Source organism: Amborella trichopoda, chromosome 4 (assembly GCF_054954075.1).
Source record: "Amborella trichopoda isolate Santa Cruz 75 chromosome 4, AtrichopodaSantaCruz75HAP2 v2.0, whole genome shotgun sequence".
Taxonomy (NCBI): Eukaryota; Viridiplantae; Streptophyta; class Magnoliopsida; order Amborellales; family Amborellaceae; genus Amborella; species Amborella trichopoda.
The window spans coordinates 55,953,416-55,975,336 of NC_142339.1; the positions used below are offsets into that span (position 1 = coordinate 55,953,416).

General features: G+C 36.3%; 1 protein-coding gene and 2 long non-coding RNA genes across 3 annotated transcripts; 1 reads left to right on the forward strand and 2 right to left on the reverse strand.

Moving 5' to 3' along the window:
• Positions 1-49: 49 nt before the first annotated feature.
• On the forward strand, positions 50-5,677 carry LOC148782615 (uncharacterized). Its single transcript, XR_016054943.1, has 2 exons — positions 50-2,404; positions 5,491-5,677. It is a non-coding gene; the product is annotated as an uncharacterized LOC148782615 (long non-coding RNA).
• Positions 3,071-11,555, reverse strand: LOC148782616 (uncharacterized). The gene is made up of 2 exons (XR_016054942.1): positions 11,466-11,555; positions 3,071-5,775 (listed from the first exon to the last, which is right to left on the reverse strand). It is a non-coding gene; the product is annotated as an uncharacterized LOC148782616 (long non-coding RNA).
• On the reverse strand, positions 9,773-11,555 carry LOC18422080 (transcription termination factor MTERF8, chloroplastic). The gene has a single exon (XM_006827008.4). The coding sequence runs from the start codon at positions 11,303-11,305 to the stop codon at positions 10,103-10,105; it is 1,203 nt and encodes a 400-aa protein (XP_006827071.1). The 5' UTR covers positions 11,306-11,555; the 3' UTR covers positions 9,773-10,102.
• Positions 11,556-21,921: the final 10,366 nt, after the last annotated feature.

Sequence of the window (21,921 nt, forward strand, 5' to 3'; positions counted from 1 at the left end):
TTTCAATACTTTATCTTCTCATGTACAATATGGGAAATGTTTCTATACTTCTCGTACTGTGTACAAGATATATACTTCCCACCCATCTAGCCGTCCAATTTAGATCATGTGAGCCACGGACTGTTTGATCTTTTGATCTGACACTTCATAGTATTTTATTTTTAATTTGTTCTACAAATTATAGAAGGGTGCCGTTTGTATAGAGCCCAGGCTCTGAACAATCAAATTAGAGCCTACCTTTAAATAGTGTCGAGAAATGTGGTTTCAATGTTGAAAATCTTTGTGATAACCTTAAAATATATTTTTATTTTTATTTATAAAGTTTAAATCTTTCAAAAATAATGTAGATCGCCATATCTATGAAAATTGAAAATCTTGAAAATTTACGCTCCAAAAATACTTTACAAAATATACTATTTTCAAAACTTGAAATCCATTCTTTGCTCATAGCCATGCATCTTGATGTCGAGATGATCAATTTGAGGATATTTGGGCATCAAAATATCTTCTAATGAAAATTGAGGTAGGCTCGAATTTGATTTTTAGAGCCTCAGCTCAGTACAAACTTTTCCCTTATATGAATACGAAATTTGATATGTGCCATCATCTTGATGGGCGCTCCTAAAAAAATATTTAAAAATTATTTCGATAAAATACAAAAACAAAAATACCCCTAAAAATTTCAAAGGCCTTTTGGTCATTTTATTTTATTGAAGAATTTTTTTTTTTTTTTTACATGTGCGGATTTAAGATAAGAGTGGATACCTAAAAATTGTTGTCAAAATAATATGTAAATTTTTAAAAAAAAAAAATAGTGTCGAGGCCTGGCATTGTAATTGGGTCATCTCAACTATCCATTCTGAATGGATGGTTGGATAAGGGAAAGTATATAAGTTTTATACTATAGAAGAAATATAAATAGCAAGCACTAAAATTAATATCATGTTAAACAATAAAGTAAAATTTAAGTATGAAAAAGATAAATCACCACACGGTTCAAAATTTTAGATATATTACAATGAGATCCTTTTTTTTTTATCTTTGTTTGGATAGTTTAACTTTCGAATCACCTACCACTTAAGGATATGTGGAAGGTTTGGTATTGGAAGTTAAGTGTGATGTTTCGGCTGCATGAGGGGGCATGAAAGAGGAGACTTCATTTTTTTTTTTTTTTTCATGTTCAAAAAAAAGTGAAAGGCGCCACTTCCATGCCCTCCATGGAACCTAAAAGTTTGGAAGGTTTATGCAAAAAGACGACGTATTTGAGCAGTTTAAAGTGCATCTTTCGGATTTTTAAAAACATATATGTTTGGGTGGTTCAAAGATCCATCTTTCAAATTGCCAAAAATATAAAACAAATGACGTATCAAGGCAGTTCAAAAATTGCACTCTTCTACTACCGAAAACAAGAAAAAAAAAAAAAAAAAGAGTGGCCATTCAATAGTCCAACTCTCGAAAATACATCCTTTTGGTGTTTTAAGTAGATCAAGAGGTGAATTTTGTAACTACACAAACTCATGTTTTGGATGGATCGGAAGTTACACTTTTGAACAGCTCAAATACATCATTTTTTTTTTGTTTTTTTTTTTAATTTATAAAGAGTTACACCAGTGCTCGAAATCGTAAAAATCAATAGAGAGAGAAATACCTCTTTCTATAATATCACTTCGGACACCGGTATATAACACGTCACTTACTCATGCGAACACATCTACTTATAAATATACTTGCACACTCACTCTCCTATATGCTCACACTCGGATGAACAACATGTACACACTACGCAACCCCGATTGATATTTAAGATCAAACGACCGCCTTCGTAAAATGTCATGCTCCATGAGAGTACACGTGGCCCCATATTCTACAAGGTGATGAGGTAATTTCATAGATCGCCTCTTAAGACTTATCTAGAGAGGGAGAGGGGAGAGGGAGAGGGAGAGAATAAGTTGAAAAGGATGGATGGAAGGAAGGAGGGAGGGAGCTACATGGTGCTCCTTAATCTAGTTGTTGACCTTTTAAACATTTAACAATAAGTCATTTCGTAAATATATTGACAACTTGTTCTTCTATCATAATTTATGCTATGTGGTTTCTTTGCCTCTCGTATTGTAGATCCGAACATAAACCCTAACCTTAATTCTCAGTCATAGAAACCCTACAGCCTCTAAACCATAGCTTGAGGCAACTAAAATCCTAGATCTTGGACCCTGCTCTAGTAAACTTTAGAGACTAAAATTGAGTCAACAAATCTTTAGATGTTAAATTCCGAGGCATCTATCTTTCCCCGGAGCTCATTCATTCAATTGGGTCATTAGTTTTGAGGATCAAGGAGTAAAGACTTCTCTTCGCCATCTAATCCGAGCCTAACTCTGGGTGCTAGGTCTACGGCCCTGACGTCTAGGTTCTTCATTCATTCTTCTCTTTTTTTCCTTTATTTTGATATGCTTTATTGTTTCCTTTAGTTATGGATACGGTTAGCATGTGGGCCAATCCCGCACATGTAGAAATGAGAACCCCTTAATAAATCTATTTTTTAGATGGATTTTTTGACTTAATTTTTACGGATATGTATTATCTAACATGGAGATGATGAATATGAAGAAATAAATTTTTAAGATGGATGCTTTATACTTCTAGATCGCATATGTAAAAATACGGTCCAGCCCGCATGAAACAATTTTCCTTTAGTTATTAGCTTTATTTTCTTCATTAGATCTATTATTCATGATTTCCTTCGCTATTTTCTTATTTCTGTTGGTTAGTTCTTATTTTTCTTTTATCATTTTTCTTTTTGCTTTATTACTTTCTTTAGTTTTGTCATTATTTATCTTTGTTTGCTTCAGTAGATTTCTTCTTATCGTTTTCTTTATTTCCTTTTTTTTTTGTTCATTTCAAATTTCATACTAAGCCACCTTAGCCACTGATCTACCAAGAATAAGTTTTTTAAAGTTGATTCTTTGTAGATCTGAATTTGACAGGACTCACCTCTCTCAACTCTTTTGAATAACTAACACGATCTCAAACAGATCAAACTTCTAGTAGTCTCGAATTCAGGTATATACACATATGTATCGATGTTGTACTTCAATATATTGGTCCTTAATGGAAGACTAGGTTCTCAATTAATCGAATACTTGTGTACAAAAACACCTCTTTCTAGATTAAAATCACTGTCATCAGAGTCTTTTCCCAACTCTTTTACACATACGGTACAAATCATCGTAGAGAAAAGACACCTATTTCTATTATGTCACTTTGAACTCTTATGCATAACATATCACCTGTTCATGCGCACATTGTATACTTGTGCTCACTTACACATACAGTTGCACACTCACTCTCCTGCATGCTCACACTCGCACGTGTATGCACGTACTGCCACTATTTATAAGATCAAAGGACCGGCTTTGTAAAATGTCATGGACCATAAGGGTCCACATGACCCATGTTCTACCAAATGATGAGGCGGTTTTATGAACGGCATCTTAGGACATATCTGGAGAGAAAGAGAGAGAGTTATTTTCATCCATACCTTTGTTTGTTACGTTTTTGATAGTTAGGAAAGGCCCACTGCTAGATGTGTAATTGACAAGATGCTTTCCATTACACGACTAGCTTCAACGTCAACCTACAGAAATCCAAAATGTTAGGAATTCTTGTCGACCCACCTGTTTTACAGGCCGCGGAGGGTTGAGGAATTGATTTTGGTCTGCCTTCATGCTTTTCGTAATCCCAATGGAGCCACGTGGTGGATAGGGCTGAAAAGAAGTTAGCGGGATGGATAGGCAGATACTTGTCGCCTGCAAGGAGACTAACACTAATCAAAGTTGTCGTGTCAGGACTACCTGTCTTCCTGATGTCTCTCTTTCACCTACCGGCCTCATTTCATTCTCGTTGGTTGGAACAACTAATGAGGAACCTTTTTTTGGTCGGGCGACAGCCCCTCCAAGAAGTTCCACCTGTTGATACTGGAGCACCGCCTGCTCCCCCAAATCTCTTGGGGGCCTGGGAATCCTCAAAATACAAAATTTGGCCTTACTTTGCAAATGGTGGTGGGGGCTTGCCTTACTTTGCAAATGGTGGTGGAGGCTTGCGACTCAACTGGGGAAAGGGGGGGGGGGGGGGGACTTCGGTACCAAATCATCTGCTCCAAGTACCGCTTCTCTTCTTCTCCATGGTGTTTTCCCTCTAGGATCCACCACGCCACTTCGGGTTTTATGCGGTCCATTCTTCACTCACTACGACTGTTTAAATCCCTCATTCGGTTTCATCCCATGAGAGGAGAGGAGATAAGGTGCTTTTCATCCAATGAGAGGAGATAAGGTGCTTTTCTGGTCTTACCTCTCGCTTTCCTTCCCAGTTTCATCTTGCAAGGAATCGCTTGGCTTCAGTCAAGGACATCTTCCCGATCTCTTGATCGTCTCGATCCTGGAATCCAGACTTCTGTTGGCTCCTAAGAGACGAGGGCTTCTTAGCCCTTTCCTCTTGGCTTTCGACCTTCCCCGGTCCATCCCCCGGACTGGACCGTATTATCTGGACCCGTAACCACACGAGTGTCTTCTCTGTTGCCTCCCTCTTCAATGTTCTATCTCTCCCTCACATTCCGTCTTCTCTCCCTGGTCTGTATTGGTCCTTAGCCAGGAATTCCCATGTTCCTCCAAGGATTCAGTTCTTCGCGTGGCTTGTACTGTGGGGTAGGATACTCACACTAGACCAACTCGAAAGACGTGGATTCCAGCTACCCAACAGATGCGCTATGTGCCTTCAAGAAGAGGAATCAGTAGACCATCTTCTGCTACTTTGTCCGGTGGCCTCCTACCTATGGGGGGAAATCCTTTCTTTATTTTAGTCGGGTATGGTCACCCCTGAGTCTATCCTCAACTTACTCAAGCTCCCGGCCTCCTTACCTTGGCCAACGGCAGGCCGTCTCCTATGGAAGATAACTGTTGCGGCCACCATATGGTCAATCTGGAAGGAACGCAAATGCTAGGATAGTCCAAGGAAGCTTCGCCTCCCCACACAAAACTCTGGAGTTGATAAAGGCCCCGGTAGCTTTCTAGGCATCCAAAATCCCTCTCTTCAAGGGATTGGCAAGCCACAACTTCCGATAGAATTGGGCTTCCATTCTGTCTTTAAGATAGCCAAGGATATCTCGTTCCTCTCTATGCAGACTTCCCGAGAGAGGACTCATCAAGCACAATTTCAACGGCTCATCTTTGGGCAACCTAAGTCCGGCCGGAATAGGGGGATCTTCCGCGACCATCCAGGCATCACTCTCCTTTCTTTTGCATCCTCTATTCGGATCTCGGACTCCACGGAAGCAGAGGCACGTGCTCTCCTGGAAGGCCTTAGTCGCTTCGATCCAGCCTGGGGCTCCTCACTCATTATAAAAAGGGACTGCAAGAACGTTATTTTATGGGCATCCCGTTTGGCTTGCACCCCTTGGAGATTATGGCACATCTTTGATCAGATTTATATTCTATGCAGGCATACACAGGTCTCTTGGAGACATATTTGGAGGAAGGCCAACAAAACAGCAGACGAGCTAGTTGAACTTGGAGCAACGATGGAGTGAAGAGGACTGTCCTACATCTCTGCATCTTTTCTTTATGGACCTTTTCTTGTACCTTTTTGGGTTTTCTTTTAAGGGGACTCTGTTCGGTTCTCTGTTTTACTTTTGTGCTGGCTTATTTTCAGTTGTTTCTTCTAGCTGTTACCTTCCTCGGTGACTTTTGTACATCCGCTTGGGTGTTTGCTATGCTGTATCTTTCTCTACCATCAATACAAAGTCAATTTTTATTTCAAAAAAAGCAAATCTCAATAAGTGTACTTAGGAGACATAAGATGAAGACAATGGTCAGTGAGAAGAGGTCATATGATCAAGGTTTGAGGATGGATCAAATTAGTTAAAAAAGTGTCATATGGCCAGTTTTCCATGTTCTTCTTGCTTTCCCACTAGAAATGTCCATTATCATTACAAAATGAATAACTTAACCTATCCAGAAATGTTGAAGTTTCTTTCACTATTCTGAACATTTTCAATTTACTTTAGCATTTTATGCCATGTAAATAACACAAATGTTACAAGGTCTAGATTCAGAACGAAAATGCATTTACCGTACTCATATCACATGCCAAGCAAAGAATACTTGGAACCAAGCCTTTTCTTTAGCAAAGAATGCTTGGAACCAAGCCTTTTCTTTTTTCTTTTTCTTGGGTGGCAGGGAGGGGGGGAAAGAAATCATGTACCAGTTTAGTCCAATGTAAATGCATAATCCATCAGAAACTAGATGTATATAATTTCCATTAAAAATGGCAATATATACATCCAAAAACAAGGTGACAAATTGATCAGGGTAACAACAACAGGTTTTTCATCATTGTAGACAACTCAAAGATCAAATTTACAATATACACCGCATCCCCATCCTTGAGTTCTCCAAAAAACTAAAGATGTAAAGAACATAATCTTTTACTCTCTCATCAGGATGGTTCTGATACAGTATACATCACTGGCCGTCGCGCCAATATTCACAAGTACAAAAACAGAAAAAAAATCCCCAATGCCGTTGATTCTAATTAACATACAAATTCCCAAACAAGTACATTACAAGGAATAATAAAAGCAAAAGCAGTACCAGCTAGTTTTGCATCAATCCAAAGGTTAGCACTTAGCAGCTTTCTACATTACATATTGGGACCATAAACTATTAAGTTGTAAGGGCATAGTATTGCGTGCTCCTATCCAACATCCACTGCCCATACTTATCCTAGGATGGTGGAGATGGGTAACTGTTCCCCGTTTAAAATAAGGGCAGCCTTAAAAGTAGAAACAACCCATCATCTGCCAATCCCTGGAAAGATAAGGTCAGTGGATGTTCGATATGAGTACCCAACACAGTACTACGAAGTACAACATATCTTCCATTACATGATTTACATTGAGTAGTGGAGAAGAGAAGGAGCAACAAGAAACCAAACACAAGAATATAAAATATCATAAGATGTCGAAATCCCTAAGGGCTCTAATTATTGAGCACAAAAACAGATAGATGCCCTTGAATTCAAAGTCACATAGAATTCCTAAATATTACATACAAATTCCCAAGCAAGTCCATCACATGGAATGAACAAAAGCAAATTAATGACCACATAATTTTGCATCTAGAGGTTAGAATCCTTCTCTATTCTCCTAAAATATATATTCAGTGCAGAAACAAAGAGAAATAGAAGCCAGAATAACATGGATCTGAACATTGCAATTGAGCAAAATTTGACATACAATTTTTTTCCTTTTCAGTAGTGCGACTAAAGAGATTCAATGGTTATGAAGCCTGATGTAGAGGCATAAACTCATCATAAATTCTTGGTTTTTCTTTACTTTCCTCATAAATCCTAAGCAAATTTTCTGACTCTCCTCCAAAACTGAATACATATCTCTCCAAGAACGCCTTTTCTGATAGATAACAAACTGTCGATAAATTAACCTGTCTTAAGCAACTTTCTTGACCTCAACACTGTCAATAGTGAATTCCTAGGGATCACGCTCCCCTCTAAACTATGAACAAAGAGATGAGGACGCAAAACCAAAAAATTCTTATCGAACTTCAGTTCCTTCACCCAATAAGCCATGGTCTTCTGCAACTTCTCCTCAGAGATTCCAAAATCAAAGGTTTCTTTCGAAAAGAAGCCAGAACATCCTCTTTTGACCACCCAAAAGTCTTAAACAATTCAATCTTCCTCTGCCAAGTCTTGTTACTCATTGAACTCATGATCGCCACTACATGAGGATATATTTTAGAGCCAGGATCAATGCCCAATTTCTTAACTTTCTCTGTGAGTTGCTTAAGCCTGCTAGGCTCCTGATCAAGTAACTTTGGTCTACTCAGTAAGAGCGCCGTCATCTTCGAGCCCTTAAATCCCTGGCTCTCCATGAACCTTATATTGGGCAGCTTTCTCTTATCAACATCATACAAAAAAGTTAAAACTACATTTGAGAAAGTTTAGGATATCTTCATTGCTGTGCAAGTGGTTCTTCATGAAGTCAATCTTGGGGATAATCCCTTTCTCCACGCTATACGTGAGAACAGTTGGATATTTAGAGAGGAAGTCACCAGGATCGGATCTAGAAAGACCCAAAATACCATTGACGAGTCGCCTAAGTAACTCGTCTCGGACAAGGGCCGAGTACCTTGACCAAGCTGAGTCCCGTAACACTTTCTACACTGTTTCTAAGGTTGGTAAAGAGGTCACACCCCCAAAATTTGTTGACAGAATACCACTCTACACAGGGCTTTATGAGAGGGACTGAGAAGCATGTAAATCTTTTTGCAAAAAAAGCAAAAGCAAAAATGTATATATGTTTGAGGATTACTTGTTTTCCAGAATATGGCTAAAGCAAAAGCAAATATATATATATATGTAATGAGATTGATTAGGTTCAAACCTCCCCTGCAAACCAAGCAAAGTAACCAAAGAAAGTTTTCGTTTGGTTTGTAATGAGATTGATTGGTTCCAAATCTCCCCTGCAAACCAAGCAAAGTAACCAAAGAAAGTTTTTGTTTTCATGGGAGCTACAATGGTCTTTATTTATTTTTTTGGATAATTCAGTGGGGAAGATAGGCTAATTTGGGAGTTACAATGGTCTTTATTTATTTTTTTGGATAATTCAGTGGGGAAGACAGGCTACTTGTTTTTTCAAGTAGATTAGAAGTTAGATATTTTAAGGTGTCAGTGCAGTAATGTTATTGGTAGGAATGAAAACCACAATGTGGTGACTAGATATGAGGATGCTACCACCACGACCCCAGCCCCTTTCTTCTTTATAATGGTCTTTATAATTGCAATAAGTGCAGCCTCCTACCATATATACCACATTTATTCGATTATGTTATGGGAAAGCCTTATCCACAGTTGAAATTTGATGGTTGGGGTGATCTGTTTATTAGTACAGTAAATTCACTGCTCTCCTTATATTCGAAAGCTCATATTATAATGCTGGAAAAGCAATTGGTTCGTTGGGGGCCGCACTTCTACAATTGATCAGGGTAACAACAATAGGTTTTTCATCATTGTGGACAACTCAAAGATAAAATTTAAAATTTACACCACATCCCTATCTTTGAGTTCTGCAAAAAACTACAGATGTTAAAGAACATAATCTTTTACTCTCTTATCTGGATGGTTACTGACACGGGATACATCACTGGCTCAAATTCATAGTATAAAAACAAAGGAAAAATCCCAAACGCTATTGATTCAAATTAACATACAAATTCCCAACCAAGTTAAGTACTGTACAAGGAATAATAAAAGTAAAAGCAGTACCAGCTAGATTTGCATTAGTCCAAAGGTTAGCACTTAGCAGCCTTCCACATTACAATGGGACCATATACTATAAGTGTTCAGGCGCATAGCATTGGGTGCTCATATCCCGCATCCACTGCCCATACTTATCGTAGGACACTAGAGAAGAGTAACTGTTCCCTATTTACAATGTGGGCGGGCTTAAAAGCATAAACAACCCATCATCTGCCAATCCACGGAAAGGTAAGGGCACTCAATGTTCGATATGAGTACCCAACATGGTATTCTTATGAATTATAATATACTTTTTCATTACATGATCTACATTGAGTAGTGGAGAAAAGAAGGAGAAACAGGAAACCAAGAAAAAAAACAAGAATCTAAAATATCATAAGACACTGAAATCCCTGAGGGCACTAACTGTTGAGCACAAAAACAGAAAGATGAATAGTCATCGGCACAATTGAATTGAAAGTTAAATAATATTCCAAAATGTTACCGACCCCAAATAATTGGGATAAGGCTCGGATGACAATGATACAATTTCAAAATGTTACATAAAAATTTCCAAGTTTGTATGTCACAGGGAATGAACGAAAGCAAAATCATGACCAACTAATTTTGCATCTGTCTAGAGGTTAGGATCCTTCTGTATTCTCCTAATATTATCATACAATGCAGAAACAAAGAGAAACAGAAGCCAAAATAACATGGATTTGAACATTGCAATTGAGCAAAATTTGACATACGAACTTTTTCCTTTTCAGTAGCACGACCAAAGAAGATTCAATGGTTATGAAGCCTGATATAGATGCATAAACTCATCGATAATTCTTGGGTTTTCTTTACTTTCCTTATATATCTTGAGCAAATTTTCTGACTCTCCTCCAAACCTCAACACATATCTCTCCAAGAACACCTTCTCTGATAACAAACAAACCGTTGATAACCTCACATCCATCTTAAGCAACTTTCTTGACCTCAACACTGTCAAAAGATTATGCCTAGGGATCACTCTTCCCTCTAAACTAAAAGCTAAGAGATGAGGATGCAAAACCAAATAATTCTTATCGAACTTCAGTTCCTTCACCAAATAAGCCATGGCCTTCTGCAACTTCTCCACAGAGAGAGCCACAACCGCAGGCAACTTTCGGAAAGCAGTAAGAATATCTTCTTCTGACCACCCAAAAGTCTTGAAGAACTCAATCTTCCTTTGCCAAGTCCCATTACTCATCGAACTCATGATCCCCAACACGTGACGATACATTTTAGAGCCAGGATCAATGCCCAATTCCTTAACTTTCTCTGTGATTTGCTTAAGCCGGCTAGGATTCTGATCGAGTAACCTCGGTCTACTCAATAAAAGCGCCGTCAAGTTTGAGCCCTCAACTCCCTGGCTCTCCATGAACTTTATATTGGGCAGCATTCTCTTATCAACATCATACCCAAAAGCTGAATTAGATTTGAGAACGCTTAAAATATTCTCATTGCTGTGCAAGTACTTCTTGATGAAGTCTATATTAGGGATAGCCCTTTTCTCCGTGTTATATGAAAGAATACCTGGATTTTTAGAGAGGAAGCCACCAAGATCAGATCCAGAAAGACCCAAATCTTGGAAGAATTTGAATTTGGGTTTTAGGGTGTTGTCGACATCAGTTGCGAGGATCAGGGGGCGCTTTCTGATGATATTATGGATATGGGTTTCTTGGAAACCATTGGCCTTGAGGAAGTCCAGCACAGATATAAGCTTCTCAGGAGTTTTAAGATGGAGGAGCTTGGAAGATGCAGCAATGGCAGATTCCTTTGGAAGCCCAACAATATCTACGAGGAAACTAACCATGAAAGGAGGAGAAGAAGAAGTAATGCCTATGGTATAAGCTGCGAGAGAAGAAGAAGAGAGAGAGAAGGCTTTTGTGGAGAAATGAAGAGGAAAAGGAATAGCCCTACAAAGGACACAGTAGAGTCTAAAGAGAGATTGAGGTTTTGCCAAAGCCATGATTTTAAAATTGAAGGGCACCCCACCTCAAAGATATCAACTTTGAAAAGTTTAAAAGAAAAAGATACACTAATTTTTGGGAACAGAAAATCACTGCCATTTAACCCATAATCAAAAGAGAAACCATTGGTTTTTGCTAAAGAAAGAGAGAGGAACTTACCAAGTTGTGTGAGTAATGGGAGGGTCAGCAGCTCCTTTCTCTCACCTCTTTATCTCTCCTCCGGGGAACGAGCGGAAGACCCAAGGACCTAAGGACTCGGATGCGCTTTTAGGAATATATAATCATTAATGTGAAAAAATAAATGGATTTTAAAATTAAAAATGATACTTTTATAAATAAATAAATAAATATTAGGATTTATTTTATTTTTTCCAGGCACAGCCTATTTACATCCATCTTTGGTATGGATGTTTTATGATTGCAGCCTCTAAAAGACTATTCCATTATAAAAAAAGGAAAATTGTTCCACGCGAGGCTGGATCTCGTATGCGGTCCAGAAAGCGTAAAGATGAGATGCAAGTAGGTATTTCATCTAAAAACAAAAAAACCTCATGATACAAATATTTTTTTACTAGAATTGTTATTTTTAGTTTTAAAATTTATTTATTTTTTCATATTCATGGTCTCCATGTTAGAGGTTACATGTTTTTAAAAATTAAGTCTTAAAATCTATATCAAAAATATTTTAAAATTTTAAAATTTATTTATTTTTTCATATTCATGATCTTGATCTCTACGTTTGAGATTACATGCCTTAAAAAATTAAGTCTTAAAATCTATCTCAAAAATAGATTTATTACGAAGCCCACATTTCTACATATGCCAGTTTAGCCACATAGAAACCGGGTCCTCATAACAACCCATAAACAAATATTAAAGAACCTACTTTTCCATCTTTGAAAAAAAAGCTGGAATATTGAAACACCTCACGCCATCCACCCCAATCAAGGGTTAAACAAAAGGAAAAAGATCATATGAGCCCAGCTCCACAGGGCTACGGAATGGCATAGGCTTGAAGGTCCACATTGATGTTTACATAAGTGAACGATCCATATCGTGTTTTACAAAATCTTTTTTGGTGAATCAATGGGGAAGATGACCCCTACCTATTTTCTATTAAAATAGAAAAATAGTCATTGAATCCTTTTGGAAGGGAAGATATGCCATATCAGAAATCAAAAGTATAGAAATAGAATCTAGTTGAGGAGCTCTTTTTCCAAGAAAATACATGTTTGATGGACTCGAAATATTATCCATAAACGCATCATCTAGGCACTCCAAATAAAAGATAAAATAAAAAATATATGCATTAAAAAAGTGGGCCAAAATATATTTCACAATTTTTGTGAATGTAGGCCATATAGATTGCCTCTTGTTGTACAATTTTGGTGAATGTAGGCCACATAGCGCTCACAGAACCACTATCTTCAAGAAAAATAGAAGTGACAAATTCCAAGATTTTGGTAACAATTCTTACAGCCAGTGAAAATGGAGCAATATGATCATTTCTCCATCTGCCTGCTGAAAGAAGGCATGCTTTACAGTGGCATACATTATTTTCTCTGATTTCAAATCAGAGAGCCTAATAGGCGTGGATTTGGAGATTTCAAGCTTCTCTTGAGAGATCAAGGTCGGCCTCTCGGCCTTCGAGGCTGCCTGCTTTCTTGATGTTGTATGCCTTCTCACTTATGTGCTTCAAATCCTTAAATTGAAATGCGACTTAGTTAAGGTAAATGGCCCCTTGTTGCTCCTTCAAAGATTTGCATGCATGGGCCATAATGGGTACATTGACTATGCCAAGAGTATAAGAGGTTGCCTGTCTCCATTTTCATGGAGCCCATTGTAGTTTTGCTGGTTCGAGTCCCTCTTCACTGTGGAAAGGGACCAAGCTTCCATTAATGGTGAAAAGTGAAAAGTATTGCTTCCTTCTTCTGGTCCACATAAGCCATGAGCTTTTTCTGGCTGAGCGCATCATCCACCTCCTTATAGGCAATTGGGCCATTGGAGGCTGTCATAGAACCATGTTCGTCTGTGATTTCGAGTGCAAACCACCTGTGAGCCCCATGGTTATCTCTTTGTTCTTCAGGAGAGCACACATGGTACTTTGCTGCCTCCTCCGCTCCTCTGTGGTCATCTCTTGCTTATCTTACATCAACGAGGTTTTAGATTAATCCCAACTGAATTTTTCACCTCGACCTTTGGATCTAGCCTCTCTTCTTCGTCAAAGTAAGAGGAGAGATCTTTAAATGCCTTTGGGCAAGTAGAGGTCGTGAGTTCAGATGCAATCTCCCAACAATTACAGTGTTGGCGAGCAAGAGAGAGAAGGTTCAATCCTGCAGTCACAGGTCAGATCCTTAAACCCTTGAAACTCAATCAAAATGTTAAATATCATCCCCTATTTTGCCGCCTATTCCCTCTTCGTATTCAAGCCCAGACTCTTGAAATTCAAGATTCAAGACCCGTTCCAAGGCCCACCAATTTGGTCCAATTCGAAAACAATTCAGGGCCTTTTCCATTACCACCATTCAATCCCCCTATTGCTTCTTCTTGGGCCTTCAAAATCACACTATAAGCCTTGCTTTGAACTTTGAACCTTATCAGCATCAATCATATGCTCACAATGGTAAGACCCGTAGCTATTGCATCATGGCCCTATAACACAAACGGTCACATTTATAGCATCATAACAAATGTGGTCATAGTATACATGAGGTGCATGGTCTAAGGTCAAATTTCCCTCCACTTTAAAAGATGTGTGGGGAACAAACAACAAATATCCACATTCTTAGGCTCCACATTCTTCCCCTTAAAAGACTTTCAGGGATCTAAAACAGCATCAATGAATAATAGGAAACCTTCTACATGATAACAACAAGATTTGGCACCAAACGGTACTTGAACTCAGATCTGCTAAAGACAGAAGCTTTCTGCCTTTCTTCACGCTCTTAATTTTGTTTTCTTGCTTGCGTGCTACGAGCTCTGAGAACCCTGTGGTCACGTTCTTAAGCTAAAATCCATTGCTCTGAGCTTTTCCCCATGTTTAAGTAAGATTCCTTCTCCAACAAGCTTTTCTGCAATATATGTCCAACGATCATCATCTCACATTTTGGTTCGGCCTTGATCGCCTGCATAATCTCTTCTATTTGGGCTAACCCATCTTCATTTCTCACCTTATGGAGCAAAACCACCAAATCTAACGCAACTTTGCAGGCTCGTTTAGAGTTTCAAGGAATTTTTGCCTTCTTTCAACTAGAAAGGAAGTTGATTTCTTTTGGGGGTGAAGACCCCGATTGTTTCCTGGAACTAATCAGCAAGAATCCAAATGTTAAGGGCTGAGGATTTGAGTCATCAAAGGTCATTAGAGGAAGGTATCTTGGACGTTGCAATGAACCAAAAGACAACCATGATCCTCGTTCCAGCTTGAGCCTTCAATCTTTGAGAGAAACACTAAAATCTCTATACTCTCTCAGCACCATTCCAAAATAGAGTAATACATAGATTTATTTTCCACTATTTTCTCTAATAGTAACTTGGTCTCCAAATATGAAGAAAAATGACATGGACCTGCTTGGTTGTGCAACAGGCTGAATTAAGTTGTCAACAATTAGTATCTTTGAATACATTATAAAACCAATTCTAAGGCATAATCATCCATTCCAAAATAACAACTTCCTTGTAAGATCCCACCAAATAATAGAGGGTTTGGAATCTATGAAACCGCTGTTAAAGGTCAAGATCCAGTGATTACAATCTTAGGCTCAAAACCATCAGATGTTGAAATTGGGGATCAACTCAAGATCCTGAAATAGACCCTCCACTACTGCCACTAAGAGGGAAGTCAAGGGGAGCATTTTTAGGACTTTTTCTTGTATTTTTTCATTGGAAAACATCTTATGCCACTTCAAATATCCCTTTTGTTCCATAGAGCTTTGCAAAGTGTAAAGCCTTGGAAGAGAAGTGTTGGGTTATTTGTCCCAAGACATGGCAGAGGGAAACCTTGTTTAAATATGTGATATCCTCTTCATTTGTCTTGTAAGAACCAAAAAGAGAGAAGGCCTATTTTGGGCATGCGAGGGCGCTTGATGATGCATTTTGCACGAGGCGTCCAAGCACGTGTGCAGGTCAGCTTTGTGGCTCATCTAACTTTTTACCACTACACAAAATGCCTCCTGTAGAATATGTACTCTAGTGGATTGGTGGTCGAGCGCGTTCCAATAAATTTGGCTTTGGTAGTTTGGTGCACACCAGTGAATACACTTATATGAAGCATGTCCTCCAGTGGATTGGTCTGCTCTGTCATTTGTGCCGCTCTAGTAATGCATGATGGTTACTTTATTGGAACCCAAAAGACATTTTGTGATTGTGGGCACATGCATGAATATTGCATCAGTTAATTTCCTGGAACCTGAAGGTTCACCGTGTGACTGTCGGATATCATGTTGCACGTCGTTGCAGCAGATGCGCGGCACTGACAACCGAGATTTCATGAAACACAAATCATGACTTATATGTACTTGAACAGTCACGTGTAGTAGGTGAAAAGGCATTTTATCTCACTATAAATAGAGACATCTTTCCTCATATTTCAATAACAAGCTTAAATTCTAAGTTTTCTTATTGTCACTTTCTATATCTAGAATAGAGGCAACTCCAGTATTCTCGACTCTAGTATATCTGCATTAGTAAGTTAGTTTCTCAATCCTCTGTTCTCATGCATCACGAGGAGAAATTGGCCTGGTAAAAACACTTAGATGTACACTGATTCTTATAAGTAACGGACAAATGTTTTCTTGAGAAAGTGATTTATTGGGCCTGAGATTAGAGAGATTGAAGCTTCCTAACTTCATTTATCTTTTATTTTGCTCCGTTTGACTCAACATATCCAACATTTCTTTCTTGAGATCCTTGATTATAAGAGCTAGCATGGACGGACGGGTGATAGTGCTCAAGTTTGCTCATTTCAATTTTTTAGAGCATAAATGAGATCTACATGTGCTCAAAATTTATGGTTCATTGCATCCCTTCATTTTCAAAATCCTAATGTTACTTTTCATAAAAAAAATTCCAAATCATATAGAGACCCTCCAATTTATGGTAGGTGAGATGAGATCTAATCAGAGAGAACTCAAAATCCAAGATTTTTCTTTTGAAAATAACATTTAGATTCTTAAGTGATTCCCAATCAAAAATATCCTCCCAATTAAATCTACTGTCTGAAGGAATATATGTATAATATAATCCCGTGGGAATGTACCTACTTTTTTTAGCTTGTATTTCTTATGTACAAAGAGTACTGAGAGATTATATGATACAAACCCATATAGGGCTCATCTCACAAAATAATAATAATCCAAAAATTGAAATAAAAATTAACAAAAATGACCCTGAATGTTTCAGTGGTATTTTAGTCAATTTTTTGTTCAAAATAATTATTGATTTTTACTAAAATTACCTGTAGAAATTAACGGACAAAAGATTTCCTCAAAGTACAGATTGGATTTTAAACAAGAGTATAAATAGCCAGAATGCTCCTACATAAGCACAAAATCTTTTTGTAAAATATCCAAAACTATGCAATGCATTACTTGTAAAAGTAATTTAGCCTACATATAAATTCAAACCTCAAACACAAATTCATTTCTTATGCAATCACTGTATCTCTCTCAGCACGTCATCTATTCATGAATTTTTCTTTGGAGAAAGAAGTAACATGTCTCCTCTCACCTCATCTGTAAAATCTCTTTCCATCTTATATCTCATTATCATTATCATCAAACCTTTTCTCAACTAATTGTGGTCAGCTCTCACCAAACTCCCAAGAATATAGAGTAGGCTTATAATGTACAAAGTTATAGCATTGAGATCTAATAAGCACACTCAATTTTCCATTCTTATCACATGCTATTGTCTCATCATTTCTGGTAAAGAATAACACCTTCCCTACCAAAAATTGTGGATAGCCATGGTTTCTCACTTTGTCACACATGTCTGCAATGTGGTGTGCTTCCACCCACTTCTTTTCTTGGGTAAGAACCGAAGCCTCAGCTTTCAAACCCTGGTTCAGGTGTGCAATAGAAACAGCACCATCCTGATCTCGTGTTGTAATGCGCTCGTTGTAGCGCGCGAGTATGTCTCCATGTCGGTTCTGGTTTATAGTCACCCACTCCATCTTCCACTCCTCTGTCTCCATGTTGAAAGCCAAGATATCTCCCATATTATACTTCAGCCGAAGCATATACTGCAGGATGGCATGTTGGCCTGGGGTTCTTTGGCATCCTCTAAGCTACACGTGATGGAATCGAATATGTTGCTTTTGAGCCCCGGTAATTGCAGCTATTAACGAATTGGGCCAAGATCTTGAAATTGCAGTTTTCAGGGTTGAAATAAAACCCAAAGTTACCAACATCTAAATCATCAGAGAGTTTTGAGAATTTTGGAATGGGAGAGCATTGGCCAGTTGCTGGGTTGGCCATGAAGAAAGTATCTCTGTTGTTCTTTGTAAGGCAACATAGAATGCCATTGCTGCATGCCATATGCGCAGGTGATAGTAGAGAGATCCCATATAGACAGTATGATACTAAAGGAAAAGAGCACAGGGTTGGGATGGAGGAGGAGAAGAGAGATTGTGGGTTAGTGCAAAGTAGTGAGAGGAGATGAACTGATTCCAATACTGAGACACCCTTTTGAGATTCACTAGGCTCTTTACAGGCAGGAGCAAGAGGATCTTCTCCACCAAATGATCCGGGAGAAAATTAGACACAGAATTCTTGGCAAAAGAGAGAGGTCTTACTTTGTTCTTTCTTCTGAATCACCATCTACATCTCTATTTGCATGCTTCTCTCTTCATTACCCTTTGGAATCAGATATAATAAATACTTTCAACTTTGGGGAAAATAAGGGGAAAGTTTCTTTTCAAGGGGAATAAAATATCGCGACCAATTGTTTAAAAAGCGGATCGGTGACCCGGATCGGGCATTTTAAAAACGGATCCGGATCGGTGAATGGGCGATTTGGATCGAGAATCGGCTGAATCGGTCGGATTAAAGCTTCAAAAAAATCCGAAAAAATGATTAAAATTCATTATAAATGTTGTTTTTTAGGAATCCAATAAGAAATGAGGATACTATATTATTAATTTTCATTTTTCTCATCAATTTGTATATATTGAGATGCTCTTTCCCTATATAAACTTAAATTAAATATTAAATTTGCATCACATAAAAAAAAATCATAGAATTATCATGGATAAAATATATAATTATATATGGACTATTATAAAGTGTAGACTAATCGATGAAAGAATGGCCATTAAAATCTTGTTTTGGCGAAAAACCCTAATCCGCTAAAAAAACTTAAATTATTACAATCTAACTAACTATAATCCAAAATTATTACAACTTAACTAATTGTAATATTATATACTGAAATTATAATTATTAGTTTACATTTTATAATTATTTTATTAGACAAATAATAACAAATTAAAAATATTTTAGAATATTATCTAATTGAAAAGTGATTAAAAAATTATTAGAAGATGCTTCCATATCATATGACTAAAATTAAAAATAAAACCACCAAGAAATTCTAATGTAATTATATTAAAAGATTCAAAATAACTTTACCCAAAAAAATGAAAAATAACGATGCCAAAATTCAAAAAAAAATCCTATCGGCAATATGCACAATAGCTACAAAAAAATAAAAATAAAAATAAAATATTGTAATAAAACCCATCGAAAAAACTATTTTACTAATAAACATCAAAAAAATTTATATGGCTATTTTTTAATTTGGCACACTAAATTAATGAGTGCTATTAATTTATTTTTTAATTTTATATAGCCGTTTATTAGTGCTATTAATTTGACACGCTAAATTAAAACGCTACACATATGGATAATGGCTTGCAATAATTAATAGCTTGTGTGACGATGGCTTGCACGCTGTTGAACGCAAGTGGGAATTGTCCCACATCGGAAATATCAAGCGACTTCCAAGTTTATAAAAGATATGAGGTTGAGCTCTTCAACAGCGTGCGAGCGAACGGTACATGGGGTAACACGTGGTTATATATGATTGTGGTACTGCCGTCCAACAATATAAATAATTACCTGTCTTTTTAAGACAAATATCCCAATTACCCTTGAAAACATCATACATGTCGAGACATGACATCACCATCCGATTCTATACAGTGAATCGGCAACCTTGCACGTGTGAGCGCGCACAGAAGAACGAGAGCACGTGCGTGAACCGGCTGAACCGGATGGGAACCGGGCGGTTCTCTCTAGAATCGGGCGGTTCCCGATTTTATGATGGAACCGGCACAGGATGGTCGGATCCCGAGTCGAACCGGGCGAGTCCGGTTCGACTCGCCGATTTTTAAAACACTGATCGCGACTGATTACTACATGGATATGGGCAACTTGGTGATAAGACCGTATCAATTTAATTGAGTGATTTAAAACTCCGCGAGTCGCAACGGGATCGGTTATCCTTATCGATTCTACTTTAAAATTGAGAACTCTCGAGTTTTAAAACTCGTTGTTGGAAATTTATAAAGCAATTTATAGATATAAATATAAAACTCGTTGTTGGAAACTTATAAAGTAATTTATAGATATAAATATAAAACTCGTTGTTGGATGTAGGATAATTCTCACGATGCGTTAAATTATAACGGAGTTTGGATAAGTACCACTAATATAGAAATCAATTATGCTTGTGTTGATCTGGCGGAGTGGTTTTCACTTATACAGGCCTTCACTTGTCAAGATCGATTCCTACCTTGAACACAACTTACTAAATTTTTGTTGACAACAAAAATAAACAGAAAAAAAAAAATTTGAAATTTTTTTTTTTTTTTTTTAAATCTCTCTTTTTCTATTAATAATCTTTTTACTAGATTTATTCTATAAATCTAAAAAATTAACTTTTTAAAAAAATTTTATTCCATTTGAAATCTTTGCCTTTCTATTAACAATCTCTTTTACTAAATTTATTCTCTCTTTTTCTATTAACAATCTTTTTTACTAAATTTATTCTATAAATCTAAAAAATTGATTTTTTTTTAAAGAAATTTATTCCATTTGAAATCTCTGTCTTTCTATTAACAATCTCTTTTACTAAATTTATTCTAGAAATCTAAAAAATTAAAATTTTGAAAAATTGAAGAAATAAATTTTTTGAAAAAAAACTTTAATTTTTTTTAAATCTCTCTTTTTCTATTAATAATCTTTTTTACTAAATTTATTCTATAAATCTAAAAAATTAAATTTTTTTAAAGAAATTTATTCCATTTGAAATCTTTGTCTTTCTATTAGCAATCTCTTTTACTAAATTTATTCTAGAAATCTAAAAAATTAAAATTTTGAAAAATTGAAGTGTTCTTTCGAAAATTAGTAAGGATTCTAATAATTTCTAACCAAATTTTTTATTTGGTTTATTAATTTCTGCATTATAAATCATGGAATTTATTATCTTTCTTACAGTTCTCAATAATACATTTTAAATTAGATCGTATTACAAAAAATTTTGGATTTGTTATTATTTGTATAATAAAATAATTATAAATATTAAACCAACAACATTAATTTTAGCATATAACATTATAGTTAGTTAGGTCATAATAAATTTAGATTATAGTTAGTTAGTTTGTAATAATTTGGGTTTTTTTAAAAGATTAGGGCTTTTCCGTCATTTTGAGATTTTGATGGTCATTTTTAATCGATTAAATCTACTCTTTATAGTAGTACATGTATGAATATATATTTTATTCATGATAATTATATGATTTTTCTTATGTGTGATGTAAATTTAATGGTTAACATAAGTTTATACAGGGAAAAAACATCTCAATATTCACAAATTGATGAAAAAAGTAAAAGTAAACAATGAAGTACCCTCATTTCTTATTGGATTCCTAAAAGACAACATTTATAATTAATTTTAATAATTTCTTTGGATTTTTTTAAAGCTTGATCCGATCGAGTCGGCCTATTCTCGATCCGGATCGTCGATTCACCGATCCAGATATATTTTTAAAGTGCTCGATCCGAGGCACCGATCAGTTTTTTAAACCATTGATTTAATATTATCAGTTGCAAAAAAACAACGGGAGATAACATTATCACTTGTAATACATATCTACTTTTTAATTAGTATAATAGAATACATTTAATTTAATTAATTTTATTTGTTTTTATTTTATTTATTATATATTTTACTTTTTTATTGGATTTTCCTTTATCTTTTATTTAATCTATTTTTTTATATTTCTAATGTTCTATTTCTATAATCTTTATCATTTTTCTATTCTATTTTAGATTTCTATTCTACCATTCTATTTTAGATTTTAACTGATTTTGATTTATAGAAAAAATATTAAAATTCATATACGAAATGCAATCGTAATCATTGGATCAGCTCAGATTTTGGGCTCATATATAATTATAAACCCACTAACCTATGCTAGCATTCCATATATATATATATATATATATATATATATATATATATATATATATATATATATATATATATGGGTGCGGATTCTATAAGGTTGCAACCTTAAACAATTCAATTAAGGTGCACCTCCAAATTTTATCATAAC

Coding starts and splice junctions, on each gene's coding strand:
- LOC18422080 (XM_006827008.4), bottom strand. CDS start 11,305: ATGGCTTTGGCAAAACCTCAATCTCTCTTTAGACTCTACTGTGTCCTT.